The sequence below is a fragment of the Mesoplodon densirostris genome, chromosome 2 (assembly GCF_025265405.1).
Source record: "Mesoplodon densirostris isolate mMesDen1 chromosome 2, mMesDen1 primary haplotype, whole genome shotgun sequence".
Taxonomy (NCBI): Eukaryota; Metazoa; Chordata; class Mammalia; order Artiodactyla; family Ziphiidae; genus Mesoplodon; species Mesoplodon densirostris.
Genome location: NC_082662.1, coordinates 147,627,606 through 147,647,346, shown reverse-complemented (window position 1 = coordinate 147,647,346; position 19,741 = coordinate 147,627,606). Strand labels below are relative to the sequence as shown.

The 19,741-nt window shown below is 44.3% G+C and overlaps 1 protein-coding gene across 3 annotated transcripts in view; it reads left to right on the top strand.

Annotated features, from left to right (window-relative positions):
- PTPN14 (protein tyrosine phosphatase non-receptor type 14) overlaps window positions 1–19,741 on the top strand; it is a 175,809-nt gene that overhangs the window by 142,587 nt on the left and 13,481 nt on the right. For all 3 annotated transcript variants that reach the window (XM_060091121.1, XM_060091122.1, XM_060091123.1), the window contains 6 exons: window positions 811–889; window positions 3,098–4,575; window positions 8,920–9,063; window positions 10,218–10,436; window positions 13,615–13,743; window positions 16,164–16,398. In XM_060091121.1, the coding sequence (XP_059947104.1) occupies window positions 811–889; window positions 3,098–4,575; window positions 8,920–9,063; window positions 10,218–10,436; window positions 13,615–13,743; window positions 16,164–16,398 (2,284 nt within the window). The remainder of the gene's footprint in view (window positions 1–810; window positions 890–3,097; window positions 4,576–8,919; window positions 9,064–10,217; window positions 10,437–13,614; window positions 13,744–16,163; window positions 16,399–19,741) is intronic.

Sequence of the window (19,741 nt, the reverse complement as noted above, 5' to 3'; positions counted from 1 at the left end):
GACCGTATTAGCCATTAATCATATTTCCTTTCTCAGCTCCCCAGTTAGTGAAGCTCTCTAAGGATTTTGGTGTTTTCTCTAAAAGTTTCACCCTCCTCTGCAGCACGGAGTTATTCAGGTTGAGTCTAAATGTCCATCTTTAAGAGTCTTATGGCGAAGAGTCCTCACTGAAGAGCTAGATGGTTGAGCTGGATCCTCTGCAATGGGAGGGTCAATAAGTGCTCCAGGGACCTGCACGCTCATTGTTAGGGATCACATTTCAGATTTTATATAAATTTGCAAGTGGGCCCATCGTAACCCTCCCCTGTCCCTATTTGAGGCTGATGTGGCCCTGTGAACTAGGGTCCTAGGTACAACTATGCTGATGGGTTCGAACTTGTGGCTCCAGGAGGGACCCAATTTTGAATAGAAGGAAACAGGCTTCCCCCTTACTCTCATTATGTTTTAGGTGGAACATAATAAAATACATCTTCTGAGTTATTCCTTTAAAAAAGGCATTGGGAGCCTTGCAGGTGTGTTAGAAAATACGTTATAAATAGGTGCCTTCATGTTGATTACAGCCTCTTTCTCACCTTGAATCAGCCTCCCCGTTCCCCCCTTCTTGTTTCTCCAGTCCTAAGCTTGGTGATGAGATCGGGGTGCAGATGCTTAGGGAAGGGTTGGGTTGAGTGTGGAGGGCGGAGCATCTGCAGCGTGCCTCCCTGCAGGCGGGGTGAGCGACGGGGGCCATCGTGTGCTCGCGCTGGTGCTCGTGCGTGTTACGGCCGTTTGTGCTAAGGCCTCCCACCTGTGCTGTGTTCTCTGTTTCAGCCCCGGCAACAACCGTACATCTTGCCTCCCATGCACGTCCAGTGTGGCGAACACTACTCGGAAACACACACTTCTCAAGGTAACTGGCTTGCCGCTGTCCCTTCTTAAGACGCAAAGTTGAGAACTGGTGATGGGCACTGAGACTTTTTTTGGGGGGGTGACCATGATACTTTCATTTTAACTTTGTCATGCTCTGAATGGCAGCAGGCAACAGCTTGGATTTGTGAAAGGCATAGAATATCATTTACCCCTGAAAGGAAGATTTCCCCAGAATTGACTCCAGAGGGACTTGGGGGAAGGCAGTGAGCAAGTTCCTTTCTCCTCTTCCTTCTTGTAAGTGGGATAGAGAGGAGAGTGACAGCTAAGCCCCACAGAATACTCTTCACCTTCCTTGTCAGTGTCAGAGAGCTTGTAACAGTCAAGCAGGTTTTCAAGGTGACAGAGAACACAGGCATCCAGAATAACTGAAAGAAATACACACAAAATCTCAGCCCCTCATTTTTTTCTTTTTTTTTTTTTTTTGCGGTACGTGGGCCTCTCACTGTTGGGGCCCCTCCCGTTGCAGAGCACAGGCTCCGGACGCGCAGGCTCAGCGGCCACGGCTCACTGGCCCAGCCGCTCTGCGGCATGTGGGATCTTCCTGGACCAGGGCACGAACCCGTGTCCCCTGCATCAGCAGGCGGACTCTCAACCACTGCGCCACCAGGGAAGCACTCAGCCCCTCACCTCAGCCCCTCATTTTAACTCTCCTTTCCGATCTCTCCCACTGGCCCCTTTCTCAGTGCACTTGTTAAACTGTTTTATTCCTCTTTTTCTCCCTAAACACTCCCATGCAAAGTGTGTAAAAAAACCCATTCCAATCATAATTATTCTGAGAATGAGCATTTATAGAGCAATTCCTCTCCTTAAGCACTTGTTCTGAGCACTTGCACTGTATTGTCTCATTTAATCCTCAAAATAAACCTAGGAGATACGTACTGTTATTATTTCCATTTGACAGATACAAAACTGGGGTACAGAAAGGGTACTGGGGAGCTTGGATACAAATATTGGTGTCTTGACTCTTGAGACAGGCTCTGTAATCATTACACTAACTGTATCTCAAAAAAGGAATGGGATTAAACATTGGATGTTGACAGTATGGTAAATGGATAATTTGTTTCTGGGTTATCATATGCTAGCTGTTTTGAATCTTTCTGCACTGTCTAAATGTGACCATGGAGACTAAGATAATCAAGATGATGTAATTTAGTAAAACACAACTTTTTATAAGCAGACTAGCAAAGTTACCCTGCTTCTATGGGAAGGCACCAAACTCCATTAAGGTGGATAAATGCAACATGTTCTCCTAGTTTTTCTTGCCTATATCATCTCATCTGGTCTGTGTTCCCACCCCTCCTCTTCAGGCAGCCAAGTGTTTTGTCACCTTTTCTGCTTTTTAATCTTTTCTGCCTTCTACTCTGCTCATGCTTAAATCTATAGTGTAAAAAATGAATATACTTTGCCCACAGAAAAGTGTGTTGGCAAGAGGTTGCCTGCCTAGGGGTGTCTGTGTGTGTGTGTGTTAAAGGAACACTGGACACCCAGAATGGGCCTTACTTTAGAAATCTGCTTTTTATCTCTTTAGGTACCACTTTAAAGTATTATTAATTTTCATGTGAAACTGACATCAGTGATGAAACCAACTCTAGAGGAGGGTTTTAGACAGTGGCTAAAAAAACCTCCTGATTCTTGTTTTGCTCTCCGTTGGTTGCTGATCAGAATGAAGCAGCCACGCATGCTGACATCCTGACTGTTATTTGCCTTGTGCCTTGACGGAGGCTCGGCAGTCCCTCAGATATAGGGAGTTTTCCCGTTGCAGTCAGGAAGATCAGCTCCCAGTACTCAATAATTTCAAATCTATTGCCCTATTAAAGTTCTTGACTTCCTGGCCCAAACATCCAGTTCTGTCACTGAGCCCTGAACAAGAGGACAGGTCTCCCAACGTGAGGGCCATTGTTGGTGCCTGATTTAAAAGCTCTTGGCCAAATCAAGAACTTAACCCAGGTGATAACGGTTCCGTATGTGCATAGGTTTCTTTGTTTAGAGTCACTTTTTCTTTTTAGTGTGCTTTAAAATGTTCCTTCCATATGTTGGCATCTTGCCCAAGAAATTACCAGTTTTTCCATGGAATATGTGGGTGGAGACCATGGGATTTCCCTTTTTATGACTTCTGAAAGTGTGAGGATGAACTTGATTGAAGCAGGATGGTGTGGACATTCATGTGCCTCTGTGTGACTTCTTGCAGACAGCATCTTCCATGGGAATGAAGAAGCCTTGTATTGCAACTCGCACAACAGCCTGGACTTAAGTTATATAAATGGCACCGTCACCAATGGCAGTGTGTGTAGCATTCACAGCGTCAACTCCCTCAGTTGCTCCCAAAGCTTCATCCAGGCTTCTCCCGTGTCCTCCAACCTCAGCATCCCTGGGAGTGACATCATGCGGGCTGACTACATCCCGAGCCACCGGCACAGCGCCATCATCGTGCCGTCCTACCGGCCGACCCCCGATTATGAGACAGTCATGCGGCAGATGAAGAGGGGGGTCGTTCACACGGACAGCCAGAGCCAGTCCCTGCGAAACCTCAACATCATCAACACCCACGCCTACAACCAGCCAGAGGATCTGGTGTACAGCCAGCCCGAGATGCGGGAGAGGCACCCCTACACTGTCCCTTATGGGCCCCAGGGGGGCTACGGTAACAAACTGGTCAGTCCATCGGACCAGATCAACCCAAAGAATACCACGGTGCCAAGCAAGCCCGGGGCAAGCGCCATCTCACACACGGTGAGCACCCCGGAGTTGGCCAACATGCAGCTCCAGGGCACCTATAACTACAACACGGCCCACATGCTCAAAAACTATCTCTTCCGGCCACCACCCCCGTACCCACGGCCCCGCCCTGCCACCAGCACCCCGGACCTCGCCAGCCACCGCCACAAGTACGTCAGCGGCAGTAGCCCCGACTTGGTGACTCGCAAAGTGCAGCTGTCCGTGAAGACCTTCCAGGAGGACAGCTCCCCGGTGGTGCATCAGTCTCTCCAGGAGGTGAGCGAGCCCCTCACAGCCACCAAGCACCACGGCACGGTGCACAAGCGCCACAGCCTGGAGGTGATGAGCAGCATGGTGCGGGGCATGGAAGCCATGACCTTGAAGTCACTCAACATCCCCATGGCCCGCCGCAACACTCTACGAGAGCCGGGGCCGCCTGAGGAGGTGCCGGGGAGCCACGAGGTCCCCCAGCTTCCCGAGTATCACCACAGGAAGACTTTCTCAGATGCCACGATGCTGATCCACAGCAGTGAGAGCGAGGAGGAAGAGGAGGAGGCCCCGGACCCAGTGCCCCAGGTCCCCGCGCTCCGCGAGAAGATGGAGTACAGCGCCCAGCTACAAGCCGCCTTAGCCCGCATTCCAAACAAGCCCCCCCCGGAGTACCCCGGACCCAGGAAAAGTGTGAGCAACGGGGCACTGGGGCAAGACCAGGTGTGCCTTCCTCCCGCCATCGCCAGGGCCAGGGTCCTGAGGCAGGGGCCAGCCAAGGCCATCAGTATCTCCCGGGCTGACCAGATGGCCATCAACGGGTCCTCTCTTGGTCCATCCATCTCAGAGCCCGACCTGACAAGTGTGAAGGAGCGGGTCAAGAAAGAGCCTGTGAAGGAGAGACCTGTGTCTGAAATGTTCTCCCTGGAGGACAGCATTATAGAAAGAGAGATGATGATCCGGGTAAGTGGCTTCCTCTCCCAGGGCATCTTTCGAGGGACAGTTGAACGGGCTGATTTCCACCCTCGCCCGCAGCCCCCCTCTGCTCCTTTTCCATGATTTACACATACATCCTCTGGGCACTGAAGAAAGCACAAGGCTTATTCAGGGAATGTGGTAGGGATTTAAACATCACTTGGCATATAAACAGGTAGTGTTTCATTTCACAAAACTTTGTTTTCACATAAACCTTCCATTCTCATTCATGGCTTCTCATAGGTGTGCTTGGTGCAAAGTGCTGTGAGAGAGTCAGGATCTTACAGGTTGGTGGTGTTGAGATTGGTGTCTGGGCCAGCATTTGCTGTTTATTCAGGGTCAGACTTCCCATTGCATGAGCTGCCAGGAGCTCACCTTCCTCCATCTCCTGGTGCTTTGGTTTTTCCAGGGGAAAGCATTTTTCCTCCCCCAGTTAGATATTAAAAGAGCAACATCCCTTCAGAGCACAGCTTTCTGTGTAGATCTAGATGTCAGGATCGTTCATCAATATTGTCCATGATGTATCCAGCTTTATTTTCAAAGCTTCTTTCGAGAGATGTTTGACACAAATCCAAGAGAATTACAATAAACCCAGAAGTTTACCGTTGAGCTTCCATTAACCACTTATTCTATCAAGAATTCACACATGCATATTTATACACACACCACACTTGTCCTGCAAGTATTCACTCCCTTAAAAAATTAAAAAATCCTCTCAATATAACCATTCAAACCTAGACTGACTTCTCCTCTGCATGTACCACAGCTGAACTATAAGGTAGCCAGGGCTTATTTTAGGAACTCCAGAGCAGTTGTAACTTAAAATGGGCTTTGATGGAGTTCATTAGACTTTCTTCATTTATAAGTCTCCCAGTTCTCCAGAGGGAATCATCCTGTAAAGAAGAGTAAAGAGCCAACATTTTAAGGACGCCAAGTCCCTCGGTTTAGGAATCTAGTCCATAGCAACGTTCCCAGTTTAGACAAACCTTAAGAACATTCTTAGCCTCTCGGTTTTGGCCATCCGTGGAGTATTGCTAAGAATTTGGTACAGGCGTAACTTTTTCCACCTAGAGGGAAATTGTGAAAGTTGTGCTGTGCCTGTGGGAAATAAGACCATTGGGGCTGAGATGCGGGGCTAGGTGCCTTACGGGGGAGCTTTTTCCTGGGGATGGAATGAGATGCTGGAATGAGATGCGGGCTGGGTGCCTGGGGGCAGAGCTTTCTGAGTTTGGGAAAAGTAATCACTGGTAGAAAGGGATTTTCAGCACTTCTTGGCCTCACACCCCTTTAACACAACTCGGTATCAAGAACCCATCAGTCTAAGCTAAGCATTCAGCTGCTGCCTACATGGTCCCCTAGCCTCACTTAGGTCGTATTCATTCTCTTCTCTTGTTACCTGTATTAAAAGCCTGTAGCCAAATTCATGGCACTGGTTCCCTACATAGTGCTTCAGGCATTATCCCAAAGGAGCAAGGGCCTTTTCCACCGTTTCCACGTGTCCTCGCGTCCCATCCATTGGGTAAGAGCGAATAGCCAATTTTACCCCTTAACTAGTTCGGGAACATCATTACCCCAGACCTATGTAATTTTTCCTGATTTTTTTTTAATGTGTACCTTCTTCTTTCTTTTTTTTAATTTTAAGAAATGTTTATTTCTTGGCTATGCCTCGTAGCATGTGGGTTCTTAGTTCCTCGACCAGCAGCTAAGATCCTGGTCCCATGCATTGGAAGCATGGAGTCTTAACCACTGGACCGCCAGGGAAGTCCCTTCTCTGATTTTTTCCCAGATCCTACCCACTTGTGAGCTCAAGGGCTGCCGCCCTTGGCTGGTGTCCCAACCTCAGAGTAGGACTTGGAGGGTCTTCAGTGAGCCAGGCAAGGTGGTGACCACCACTGGCACTGACTCTTGGGGTGGGTCTCTATTGTCTTTATGAAGAAACTCACCCCAGTGACCTCCCCACATCTCAGATGGCTGTCTGTCCCCCCCAACCCCCACCATGGGTAGCCCTTGCCTGGCTTGTTAGGCATGGCTAAGAAGAGAAGGCTGTCAGGGCCTCCCTAGGATAAGAAAATGAGAAAATGTAACCAAATAGGAACTGGAGGCAGACAGCTATGGTGAGAATTTGCCCTGCAGGCAAGTCTCTCCCCCCAGTTCTGGAGCTGCTTGTCCATTTGATGGATAGTTCAGGCCTGTTGTCTTAGCTTCCCCTGGCTCCAGCTGCTGCCTGGAAGACATTTCACTGTCTTTAGTCACCTAACCCAAAATCAGGTACTGGGAAGAGAAAAGACCAAATCAGATCTTTGAATTAATTATTTTTGATCTCTGGTAATAAGCTGATAGGATAAGTGAGGAGGAACTAAGAGAAATAGGTTATCACTGGGGTTTCAGTTTTCATTCGGTAAAGTAGTAATCCTTTCCCAAGAAAGACAAATAGGTTTCTCTGGGCTTTGGGCCCAGTTGGGGTTACCTTATGGTGCAGGTGGGAAGGACGCAGAAAGACTGTTGGGAGGACCTCAGGACCATTTATAAAAAAAAAATTTGCTCTCTTACAACTTTGCAGAGGAGTAAAACATTCTCAACTAAAAGAGATAATGGGGGGAAAATTCTCCCTCACAAAAACGAACTAATAAACAAGTAAACTAACACCTCCCCCCTGCCAACACACCCCACCACATTTAAATCCAAAAATTTCAAAATCTGTCTGGGGTTGAGAAACCAGGGCCATTCTTAAGAATATTATACCTTTGGGACCTTTCTCACTTTCTCACAGTTAATCTTCCTCTGAGATGCTCCTTTTGTTTGTCTGATGGGTCAGCCCTGTCACTGGACCAAGCATCTTATTGACAGAATCACTCATAAAGGCCAGGGCTCCATTCTTTTTTTTTTTTTTTTTTTAACTTTATTGAAGTATAGTTGATTTACAATGTTGTGCTTAATTTCTGCTGTACAGCAAAGTGACTCGGATATATTTATATACATATATATTCTTTTTCATTATGGTTTATCCCAGGATATTGGATATAGTTCCCAAGGCTCCATTCTGACTGTAGGTGGCCTTGAGGGGATGCATGTAGGGGTGTAATGCCATCCCCTACACCCACAATTAGAATAATCTGCACCGTGGCTCCATCAAGATACTTCTCTGGGGAGTAGATGTCTAAATGACAGACTAAGAAAAAAAATACCTAAAGGTTTGAAAAAAGAAAACAGGAATAAGATGACTCCTTCATCTGTGGCAACCAAAGGAACCTGCAAATTGGTTTCACTTTCGTGTGGATCAAAATCATAAACTCTGTAAAACTCATCTGTTTCTATGCTTTATGAAGTCTCTCTGTTCTTTTGTCTTCTAAGACAAAATTATTTGGTGGAAAATGCTCCCATTGCCTTGCCTGAAATGAGTAAATGGAGGTTTGTTGGTACCTCAATCAGTTTAGAGGGCGTGAGGAAGCACAGCCATAGACCAAATAACAGGAGCCCCGACGGATCCAGTTTCAGAGTGTCTGTGCAGGTGAGATAGAGAGGAGTTGAAAAGCCACAAACAAGGGCCAGGTGTTAACAACCAAACCTTCCCCTAAGTCCTCTGCTTGGCCCCTAGATCCATATTCTCCCATGGCTTAGTCACATCCAGTGGTGCTCCACCATGGTCACTGGGGGCCATGGTGTCCATTCCTGTGGGTCTTCTGGATGAAGCATGAAGGGTGCTGCTGGGTAGGGCATCTCAGGTGGCCCCAGGCTGTGGTATTAGTGACTTTGCTAAACCACAGCAGCTCTCATTTTGGGGATGATATCCCGGGGACCAGAGAGAGTCAATACAGGATTAACACCCTCAGTCTTAGCCCCTCTGAATGGAAACTTGGGAAGGTTTTTGTCTATTTATGTATGTATCCAACCTCTTAAGAATGCAGCAAACAGTTTTTATAAGGTTTTTACTGTTTAATCTGTATAAAAGGTCCATCAGTGGGATTAAGTTTGATTATTCATGAATCTCTGTTTCTCTTTTCCTTGTCCTGTTTTCCTTCAGCCCTTATCTTCCTAAAGTGTCTCATGTACACTGTTTTCTTGTGAGCCCCGTGGCAGGGTGTATTTGTGTGGAGTCTTTGCTCTTGTTTGTTTGTTTGTTCGTTCATTTTAAATAAAAGCTCAGGAGGCCTGGAGGAACCGGCTTCCTCCGGCACAGTGGGAATAATGGGAAGACTGTGTTTGAATTTGCCCTGCTAATGGTGATTGTCTGCATTCCTTGGCTGGGGAGTTACAGATTTGGGGAGATTAAAACACATTCCAGCATTCTCCTGGTATTACAAACAATGAGAACATGCCTTTTCTTGCCGCAAGAATCTAGAGAAGCAGAAGATGGCAGGCCTGGAGGCACAGAAGAGGCCACTGATGTTGGCAGCCTTGAACGGACTCTCGGTTGCTCGGGGCTCGGGGCGGGAAGAAAGTCGCGTTGATGCCACCCGAGTTCCCATGGATGAGAGGGTAAGCGCTGGGCTTGTCAAACATGTGACTCATTCTCTGTGGTCTTAGGATTCCAACGCTCTCTCCTCGCCCAGACATGCCAGCACGAAGGCGTGTTTGACGAATTCATTCTTCAATTTGAAGCTTAGCAAGACCTGGTCTGTGCTGTATTAAATTGATCCTTTTCAACATCTCATGTTTCTTTGTCAGGTTGGTGCCATGACGACCCCTAAAGACACCAGCCCTTACCTAGCTGTGTGGCCTTGGTCAAGTCATTCAATTTCTCTGGGCCTGTGTCTTTATTTTTTTTTGCAAAGTGGAGAAGTTAAGCAGTTGCTGTAGCTCTCAATTTCTGTGATTTTTGTGAACAAATACCCTTTATTAGGGAGTGATTCTTTTACCCACGCATTTATAGAATTCTTTAATACGCTGGCCCCTTGTTTGGCTATAACATATGGCTGATTTATAATTGTTAGGGTAATGCACTGTAGGAACTTTGGTTTTGAAAAGTAACCAGAAGTTGCGTGGTAGTGTTTCAGAGGTGAAGAAACATGTTCTTTTAGTTCCTGAAATTGCTGTCAGGTTAAGAAACAGGTCATGTGAATGTCATAGAGTGCATTACAATAAGATTAGGGTTTTAGGTTTTGCCAGCATGTATGAAGTATTAGCATGTTCTTAGAGCCAGAAGGGTCTTTAGAGGGATCATTTAATTAATACCATGTTTTGTTATTAGTAGCTTGACCGTGGGAAAAATAAAAGGTGGGGCGTCTAATCCTCACGACTAGAGGACTGTGGACCAGTATCATCATAAAATTTAGCTAAGAACAGCTGTGTAAGTGGAGGGACGGACGTTTGGGTAATTAAGATGAACAATCTCCTTATCACTAGAACTTTAAACAGAGGTGATAATAACAAAAATACTAATTTTGAATTTCAACTCTTGCCTGGTCTGGCAGATTTGTTCTGTTTAAGGTATGAGTGAGACGGAAATTGGTTATTGGACAAGAGACACTAGCAATATGGTCAGTAATGAGACCGAATAATCAAACCTTAGTTGTCCATCTTGAAACTACTTATTAGCATTGTCACTGTAAATATTTTTAAGAAATCTGGTGGCTTGGTTGGAGTGTTTGGATAAGATAATTCAGAGAGCTGGAGATCAATTTCTGTTGCAGTTCAGAACCCTGAAGAAGAAGCTCGAAGAGGGAATGGTGTTCACAGAATATGAGCAGATTCCAAAGAAAAAGGCAAATGGCGTTTTCAGCACAGCAGCTCTGCCAGAAAATGCTGAGCGCAGCCGTATCCGGGAGGTTGTCCCCTATGAGGAGAACCGCGTAGAGCTCATACCGACCAAAGAAAATAACACAGGCTACATTAACGCCTCCCACATCAAGGTAAGAAGTGGGAGGTGGAGAGGGGCGTGTTGGGAAGGCTGGTTGAAGATTGCTGGGTTAACGTTAAAAAGGCAGGGAGGAGAAAACATACGGGCTGCCACTGTGCATCTTGGCTTGTCCCCAAACCCCAAGGGAGTGTTTTTGAACTCCTGTGCTTTTCTTAGTCAACTGCAAGGCCATGCCTATCACTGCACAGAGAGAAGGAAGCCCAGCGGCCTCAGGGAAAAAAACCTCAGGTCAGCTATTTCTGAAGCTTGCTCATTACAGAGGGTTTAACTTTTTCTTCTCTCTGTGCGTTGTAACTCTCCCGAAAACTCACAGGTAAAGCTGAGGATTAGCCCTTTCAGTTCGTAATTTGCAGATGATGGAGAATTTGGAAATCACAGGCATTATATTTCTGTCACTGGAGTTATGATGTTCAAGAGCCACAGAAACTTACTGTTTCTCCCTTGTAACACTACTGGTTAGGCATTTTAGAGCTCAAGTCCCAGAGCTGAAGTCCCAAATTTGCATGATATTTAGAAAAGTGCGCTAATTTAAACATAAGCCATAATGGTGTGGTTGATAATGAATCTTGCAAGATCTGCCACATTATTCAATGCATTTGGGTCATTAAATTTTTGTTACTATTTCAAATACTCCAAATCTTCATATCTCAGTATTTCATAGACTTTAAAGTTGGTCAGCTTAGCTTTACGTCAGTTAGAATTTAGAGTTATGGATACATGTGTGCATACAGTGAAGTGTCTCCTAAATAGCTTACCTTCCTCAGGGCTCGTAATGACAGAACATATTTGTTTAGAATGTCACCATTTGCTCTGACCTCTGAAGTAGGGGAATTATCTGTGTACTAATGTGAATTGTATTAGTATAATTGTTACAGTTGTTACAGGATGCTTTTCAACAATACAAGGTTCAGATTCGTAGTCTGCTGTGATCAGTAACCTTAGAAAACCTGTATCTGGCCTTATTTCCTTTCTTCATTGGACTTTTCAACTGTAGCCAAATTATAGGTAGGTTCCTTTGAGCCTTTAAAATACAGCCAGATGTCTGGCCCATGTATCAGTTCTAACGGTTTTGATACAGAATATGGGAAGTGTACCATGGTTGGGTGTAGTGTTTTTGTTCACCCAGCATAGATAACCACATATATTTTTTAAGTGTCAGCAAGTCCTGTCTAAAGAAATAGGATGGCGTAACTCTCATGGATCATATTGTGTATTCTACTCTTATTTTTCAGAGTGAGAACTCTCAAAACAATGAAACAGTAAAAACTGAGCCCCAGGAAACTCTGAAGGAAACTGACGGTGGTGAATTTCATGGGCTTAGTTTAGATAACGAAACAATGACCAAAATAATGCATGCAAAGATGCAGATCACACAGCTGCATCTTGCTAGACTGTCTGAGAAAATCTTCCACAGCTGTAATATACTATCTTCTTCTTTTGGCCAGATCGCCTCCCCCATTTTCCATCTGCTCTGTGGAAAAAGCTGTCAGTCTGCATGCGCTGTGCCCAGTGGGTGTTGTAAACATCCCTTCCATCCCTTCCTCCACATTCTCTGAGGCCCACATTTCATCTCGTGGATCCGGGTTAGACATGGGTGTGTTTAATAGACCCAGAGAGCTTGCAAGGACTTGTCCTTGTGTTTTTGGAAGAGAGTTGTATGTCTTGCCAATGTTTTCTCCCTGGGTTCCAAGCAGCCGTTAACACAGAACAGAGATTTATCTGCTCCAGACGAGGAATCACATCTGTGAAATCTACCTCAGTAGCTTTGGTGGTTGTGTTTTTAATGCAGTTTTTAATACCCTCCTGTCAATACTTGGGAATATGCTGAAAGGCCCCAGGCAGCAGCATACTCTGGAAGTATTTATGGCTCCTATATGTTGGGTGCCAGAGAGGCTAATGTTTAAAATCACAATTCCGCAGATAAGCCAAACTCCTAGCCAGCCAGCCAGCAAATGTATGAGTGTTATCTCCCACCAGTACTGGGAAAATGGATTTTGCTTGCCAGCTTTGACCTAAACATGCCTTGTGTAATGAGACAATAACTGACATTGTTTTTGTTTGAATCAAGTTAGTATATAGTTTCATAAAATAAATGAGAGAAAAAGTTTCAAAAAGTGATCACTTCATTGCCCCTAGCACCATCTTGAGATCCCCACTGGTGAATGTGTAAGGGAGCCTGACTTGGCAGTATCAAGGCACAGGAATGGAGGCAAACCCAGAAAGAATCCCTCCGGAGGCCACCATTTCACCCTGATAGCATGAGCTTTCACACTTGAGGCATGACTTTTTATTGATGCGTCTCTGCTGCTAATATTTATAGCTGCAGAATTATCCTCCCAAGATCACCCTGAGCTGTGTGGGGTAATGATTTTATTATCCAAAATCATCTAATGACTCCAAAGTTCAGTTGGATGCTGTGGTATTGTACGAGGGGAAGGTGATGATAAAATATCATGTACTGTTGGCTTAAGTACGTTCATAATACCTCTACTGTATGTGGTACAGAGTAGCGGGTACAACAGAGGTTTAGGACACACTTCATACCAGGGCAGTGGTAGAAAGACATTGCTCCCAAAGGAGTGTTATTCCATGGTAGACTTTTCTGTTATTTAAAAGGATGTCATGGAGTACTGTTTCTCAGACTGTGGACCACAATATGGTAGTGGTATATGAAATCAATTTAGTAGTCGAGAGCAGTTGGGGTTTTTTTGTTGTTGTTTTCTTTTGTTTTTTTAATGGAATAGACTAGAAAAAGGAGAAAAGAATGGCAGTTATCAGTACATTGCACATTGGAAACATAACTATTATTTCTGTAACAAATTGTTAGGTTCTATACGTATATTCATGTAATATTATATATGTGGGTATATATATATATATATATGTTTTATATATATGTTTAATATGCACTGGTTTGTACATAATTACTGTGGGTTGTAGACCAAAAAATGATGAGGTATATTTTAATAAGCTTGAGTGGCAAAAAGTATTTTCATGTGAGCATGTGTCACTAGCCATCCATGGTGTCAGGGCTTTTGATGATAGCACTAACACATCTGGCCTAAAAACATTACTCAAGGTTTTCAGGTGGCTACAAAACGACCCGTGGTCAGCATGTAATTCTATCCTGGACTTGGGGTTTATTCACTAATGCTTGCCTTGGTTTCCAGGTGGTGGTTGGTGGGGCAGAATGGCACTATATCGCCACTCAGGGGCCTCTGCCGCACACATGCCATGACTTCTGGCAGATGGTGTGGGAGCAGGGAGCGAATGTGATCGCCATGGTCACCGCAGAGGAGGTAAGGGGGAATGGCCGTACAGCCATCTGTCCCGGCGGGGGCGGGGGGGCAGAAGATGGGCTTTGTGTCGATGACTTTGCTGCCTCATCCTCCTTCCGGCAGCACCATTTCTCTGCAAATCCTTTTCTCTCTGACGTGCATCTCTTTTCTCTCCTTACTTGCATATAGGTTTGTTTTCTTTTCCAAAGATAATTTATTGTTATATCCCGTTTTTATCCAGCTCTTAACTCTTTTCCTTGGATCACCATGAACTAAAATTAAACAAACAAGCAAACAAAAAAGAACCAAACTTCAGTTCAGCCAGCTCACTTCCGTGTGCCAAACAAAGCAATGATCTTTCCACTGGAGTTTGAGAACTTTGGGGCTGCTCTGGGTAAATCGGCGTATATTCCCAACCCCGGGCGTGGCCAGCTCCCATGCCCTCCTGCTTATCAGCTGAAAAGAGACCAGAGCTGTTGTTCCTGTAGAGGCCTCTTTCTTTGGGGAGAGAAAAAAAAATTCTTTTTCTTCCTTTGCCAAGTCAAACATAGTTTTTCCCTTGTAACTAGAGAAGTCTACGTGGTGTTCCAAAAACTGGCATATACCCCCATTCCGTCTAGCAGTTCGCTTGGAGCTTGCTGTCTTGGGGGGAAGACGTTTTGGGTTTCTTCTCTTGTCACAGTCTCGATTTTTTTTAAATTTTATTTTAACCACTTCCTTTTGTTCCTTTCATTAAATTTTAACTTATGTTTCGAAGTCGTTTAAGGAAAAAGGGTTTTCTGTTTGTTTGTTTGTTTGTTTACCATATGTATGGTATTGCATACCCCTTTCCTAACAACTTTAAAAGGATGGGGAACAGAAAGAACTGGAAACAAAAAAAGTCATGTTCCCTTCGGTAACTCTTCTGAGCAGATGCTTTCCAGAACAGCCCATTAGAAGGTAGTGATGAAAGACTTTGGGCTCTTTCGGGCCAGTTGTACTTCTCTAGGCTGACCTTTTGTCCCACCTTCCCACAAAGAGTAAATGTTCCTGAAAATCTCTAGTTTTATCACTTTATCGAAGTACATCCTTGGAAGGGATTCATTCAACTTAAAACAGTGTACTTACCATCTGTGCTGACCCCAGGGTAAACACAACAGGCATGATCCTTGTCCCCAGGGAGCTTACATCCCGGTGGGATTTACAGTAAAAAGTGAACAAAGTCAGCTCGGGTAGTGGTAAGTGACATGGAAAAAAATGAAACCAGTAGTGGAATGGAGGGTGACTGTGGGACTACTTTAGATTAGACTGCAGCCCAGGGGCCTCTGAGGAGGTTGCATTTGAGCTGAAACCTGAGTGACAAGAAGGGACCAGTCTTAGGAACAAAATCCAGTGATCTGTGAGGCAGCCAGAGACTTAACAGTCTTTTGAAATCTGTAATTGATGTAGGTATTCAGCAGTTCTATAAATTAAAGGCCTCAGATAAACCTACTTTCACAGGATGCTTAAATAAAAGAGGCAGGTGTGCTTCAAATTTAAGAAGACTCAATTCAACCAAAAGAATCAGGGCAAGATGACTTGTGTCACCCAAAGCTGTATTGCTTTGTGAGCAGGCCAGCCTTCACTTGCCACTCATTCCCCCAGCTTCGTGCGCTGGGCATTTCTCCTCTCGCACCACCCCCTTCCGCTGGGTCCCCTTCTAAGCTGCCATCTCTTCCACCCCCGCTCCCACTCCTATGATATCAAAACAGTGCAAAACTTTAAAATAGACCCCATTTTGTAAATGGTTGAGAATGCATACCCCCAGAAAAGATTATAAAATTAAGGGAGAGAAAAGAGGGGTAAAGCCAGTTTTCCTCTGCTTCAGTTGTCAATGGAACTAAAACAAATGGGTCAGGCTGAAAAAAACCGTGAGATTGACACTAGATGATAAAGACAGTGTCAGTGGCTGGTGGGTGTAACAGAGAGAGCCCAGGGCCGAGCATCCGACATGAGAAGCATGACCTAGAACGATTACTGGGATCTGTCACTCCTCTGCTTAAGGTCACTTCATCACCTTTGGATGGCTTCCCACTGACGGTGGGGTGAAATCCAAACTCCCTACCGTGGACCAGGAGGCCTTCTAACCTCCTCTCTGCCATCCACACTGAAGACCTTTCTGTTTCTTGAACACACCTAGCTTGTTCCCACCTCTGGTCTTCACCCTGGCTCTTCTCTCTAACATTCAACTGCAGCCCAGTTGTGAATCTTTAGATTTTTCCATTGATATAACTGCATGGTAAATCTTATTATTGGTGTTAGCTAAAACGTATGGGAATCTACTCTGGAATAGACACTGCATGATGCTACTGAGTCAGTGACTTAGAAGCCATTCAAGTTTTCCGCTGTCCTTAGATTTTAAGATTAAGAGGATAAGAGCTTCCCCTGACTCATGTCCAATTTTGCTTCTGTGTCTGACTCAGGAAGGCGGACGAACCAAGAGCCACCGATACTGGCCCAAACTGGGTTCCAAGCACAGCTCAGCCACCTATGGCAAGTTCAAGGTCACCACAAAGTTCCGAACAGATTCTGGTTGCTATGCAACCACAGGCTTAAAGGTCAAGCACCTTTTGTCCGGGCAGGAAAGGACAGTGTGGCATTTGCAATATACTGATTGGCCAGATCACGGCTGCCCAGAGGATGTCCAAGGATTTTTGTGTAAGTCTTTTCTTCCCTGTCGGGGTTTTACCAACGGTGATAATGGTCTTATCAGTTGGAGGTGAAATGGAAAGAGAGTCTACTTTCTCTTAAGTGGCAAAAGTATTACAACATTCAGTATATAATACTTCAGTAGTATGTGTAGAACAGAGAAGACTAATACATGGCATTTATCATATTCTCTTTACCATTTATGCAGATGAGCCAATGTGGTAAACTAATTGGTTCTACCTTGATTTAGACCTTTTGTATTCTGATAACATGTCACGTGTCTGAACCTTGAAAAGCTAAATAAAATAAACCAGACACAAAAGGACAAATATGTGATTCCACTTACATGAGTTATCCAAAATAGGCAACTTCATAGAGATAGAAAGTATAATAGAGGTTACCAGGGGCAAGGGGGAAGGGGAATAGGAAGTTACTGTTTGATGGATAGAAAGTTTCTGTTTGGGACCATGAAAAATTTCTAGAAGTGGATAGTGGTGATGCTTGCACATCATTGTGAATATACTTAATGCCACTGTACACTTAATGTAATGTACACTAAAATGATTAAAATGGTAAATTTTTATGTTATGTATATTTTACCACAACCAAAAAAAAAAAAGAAACACAAAGCAATAATAAAGAAAAAACAACCTTAAAAATTTCTCATGAAAATTTATATCTCGGAAGCCCTGTATTTCCTACAGCAGTAAATCCCAATTAGTAGTTTCTCATACCTACGATTAAACATACTAAGAATTATTGAAATCAACTTGTAGTATTTGGAACTATCATTTTTGGATTCATTAATTTATGTGTATTTTTCAAGCTATGGTTATCTTAGAAACTAATTCATCCAGATTGTATGCAGTACTTTATTTGTAAGGCCAAAAGCTGGGTGTGTGTCCACCATGTGCCAGGCACTGAATTGGGCTCTTAGAACGCAGAAATGAAGCAGTCTTTGTTTTAAAGGCTCTTGCGGTCTCATGACGAAGACAGGCCGGTGATCACAGTCCAGAGGTGAGATCTGATGCTTTTGGTGATGGCTGCAGCAGCCTCCTTCCCTTCCACAGACTTGCCTAAACATCCTCCACTTGCGGGAAACCCCGTTCCTTCCTCACCCAGCTAGGAAGGAGGCCTGAGGGTGCCCTGCAGTTTACTACACCTGCTGTGTTGTTGACTCACCAGCTGGCAGAAGACCTGTGGCCACGACAAAAGGAGGTTGGAGAATGTCAAAACCTTGATTTTTATTTTGATATTCACTTAGAGTAGGAGGGGTGGGGGAGAGAAGAGAGAATAGGTTTTCAAGTACCTAAAAGTACCATTTCACAAGTTCCAACAGAAAGATTCTGATGCACACTTATTTGTCAATGCAGCTATTTCATTTTTCATTAAAGTGATGATGGTTCTTAAGGAGTCGGACACTGAGAGTTAAGAAAGATGATTGGAATCAAAGGATCTAGAATGAGATCTAGAGCAGGTTGGTGGTTGGCCTGAGGTCAAACAGTTACCTGCAGCTCAAAATATTAATGAGCACAGTGGCCTTTGCAGAGCTTTCTTTCCTCATAACAGTGTTCTTTTTATTCCTTTCTGGTACTGTTTTGCTAATTGCTTTATTAGAAGCAAGACTCAGAAAATGGAAACAATAAAAGTAGATCCGTTTGATGACTGGCTAACAGATCTGATAAAAGGTTTTATAAGATGGTTAAAATTATAATCAAATCTTTTAAATCAGAACCAATTTAAGGACAGCCAGTCTAAATTACAGAAAAATACAGAGAATATTTTTAAACAGTATTTATTAATGTACCTTTCTAAGAAACTCAGGACAAGTGTGCTGAGCAGGGTCTTAAGAAATGTTGGCTCTTTAGGTTTTTAAGAATTTTAGGAGATTTTTGTTTGTGTTTAAATGAGATTACTTGGATGCAGAGGAACTGGGTCAAACTGTCTTCCAGAGGTCTTCACTGAGTTACACCTTAAGGAACTTTATTAATATGATTGCTGGAGAAAGAATCTGCTTAAATCTAATTTCTCTGTGTTTCATGAAATTCCCCTTGATGGTGGCATCAGCTTTATTGATCAATATTCCTTTACTTCTCTTCTTAAATTTAGCACAAGAAAAGCCTTGTCTCTTGTATGTGAACGTTGCCTGCCGTCAGAAAATGTTATTGCCTAGTATCTTTTCCCCTTTGGAAAAAAAAATTGTGAAAGGAATTCCATGCTCAGTATTTAGCTCATGTTGGTACCAATAGCAACTACCTTATCTAGTCACCTCAGATTGCCTTCCCTCTTTTGTTTTGTTCTATCTCATTTTACATTATTAGTGGTGGTGATGGTGATGGTAGTAGACGTTTATTTGGGTAAACTATTTCAGATTACTAATTAAATAAGGTTATAAAGGAAATTGGAGTTCTTAGTCATTGGGTGTAAACAGGTGCTTTTAAATTACGAGAATGGGGACTTCCCTGGTGGTGCAGTGTTTAAGAATCCGCCTGTCAATGTAGGGGACCTTGGTTCGAGCCCTGGTTGGGGAAGATCCCACATGCCTCAGAGCAACTAAGCCCATGAGCCACAACTACTGAGCTTGCGCTCTAGAGCCCGCGAGCCGCAACTACTGAGCCCGCACGCCTAGAGCCCGTGCACCGCAAGGAAGAGAAGCCACTGCGGTGAGAAGCCGGTGCACCGCAACAAAGAGTAGCCCCCTCTCGCGGCAACTAGAGAAAGCCCGCGCACACCAACGAAGACCCAATGCAGCCAAACATAAATAAATAAATAAATAAATAAATAAATAAATTTTAAAAAATTATGAGAATGGTTTGGATGCTGTTTTCTCTTCAGCAGTTTGAGTTTTTCTCCTCATTTGGTTTTACACTGCTGCACTGGGATGAGATTTTCTGAGTATTAGGAACCTTCAAATCTGCTTCTCCCCTGAACTAGCTACTATAAAATCTCAGTTACTAATTGACTTTTTCCGGTTCTTGGATTGTTTGAGGATTACATTTATATACTTTTCCTTTTTTCATGACCATTAAAAAAAATAGTCTTTAAGGCTTGGGTTGAGCAATTTTCTGTTTGTGCCCAGTTGGAGTAGTAAACAGTCTCCTGCACAGCCCTGTGGGGCTAAGCAGATGTGGACGGGGCACGTGGCACACACCCCACCCACATGTTGCCTCCAGGAAAGGGGGGTTATCTTGAGCTACTCACATAACCACATGGGATCCAAGCTGAAAATCAGGCTCCCCAAAGTCTATTTTATAATCTAAAAATGGAGTCAAGCCTCAGCTGACATTCACTCATTCAGTGAGGGGAAGGAAGAAAGGGCAGATGGACGCTCTTCCCACCAGAAATTGGCTCT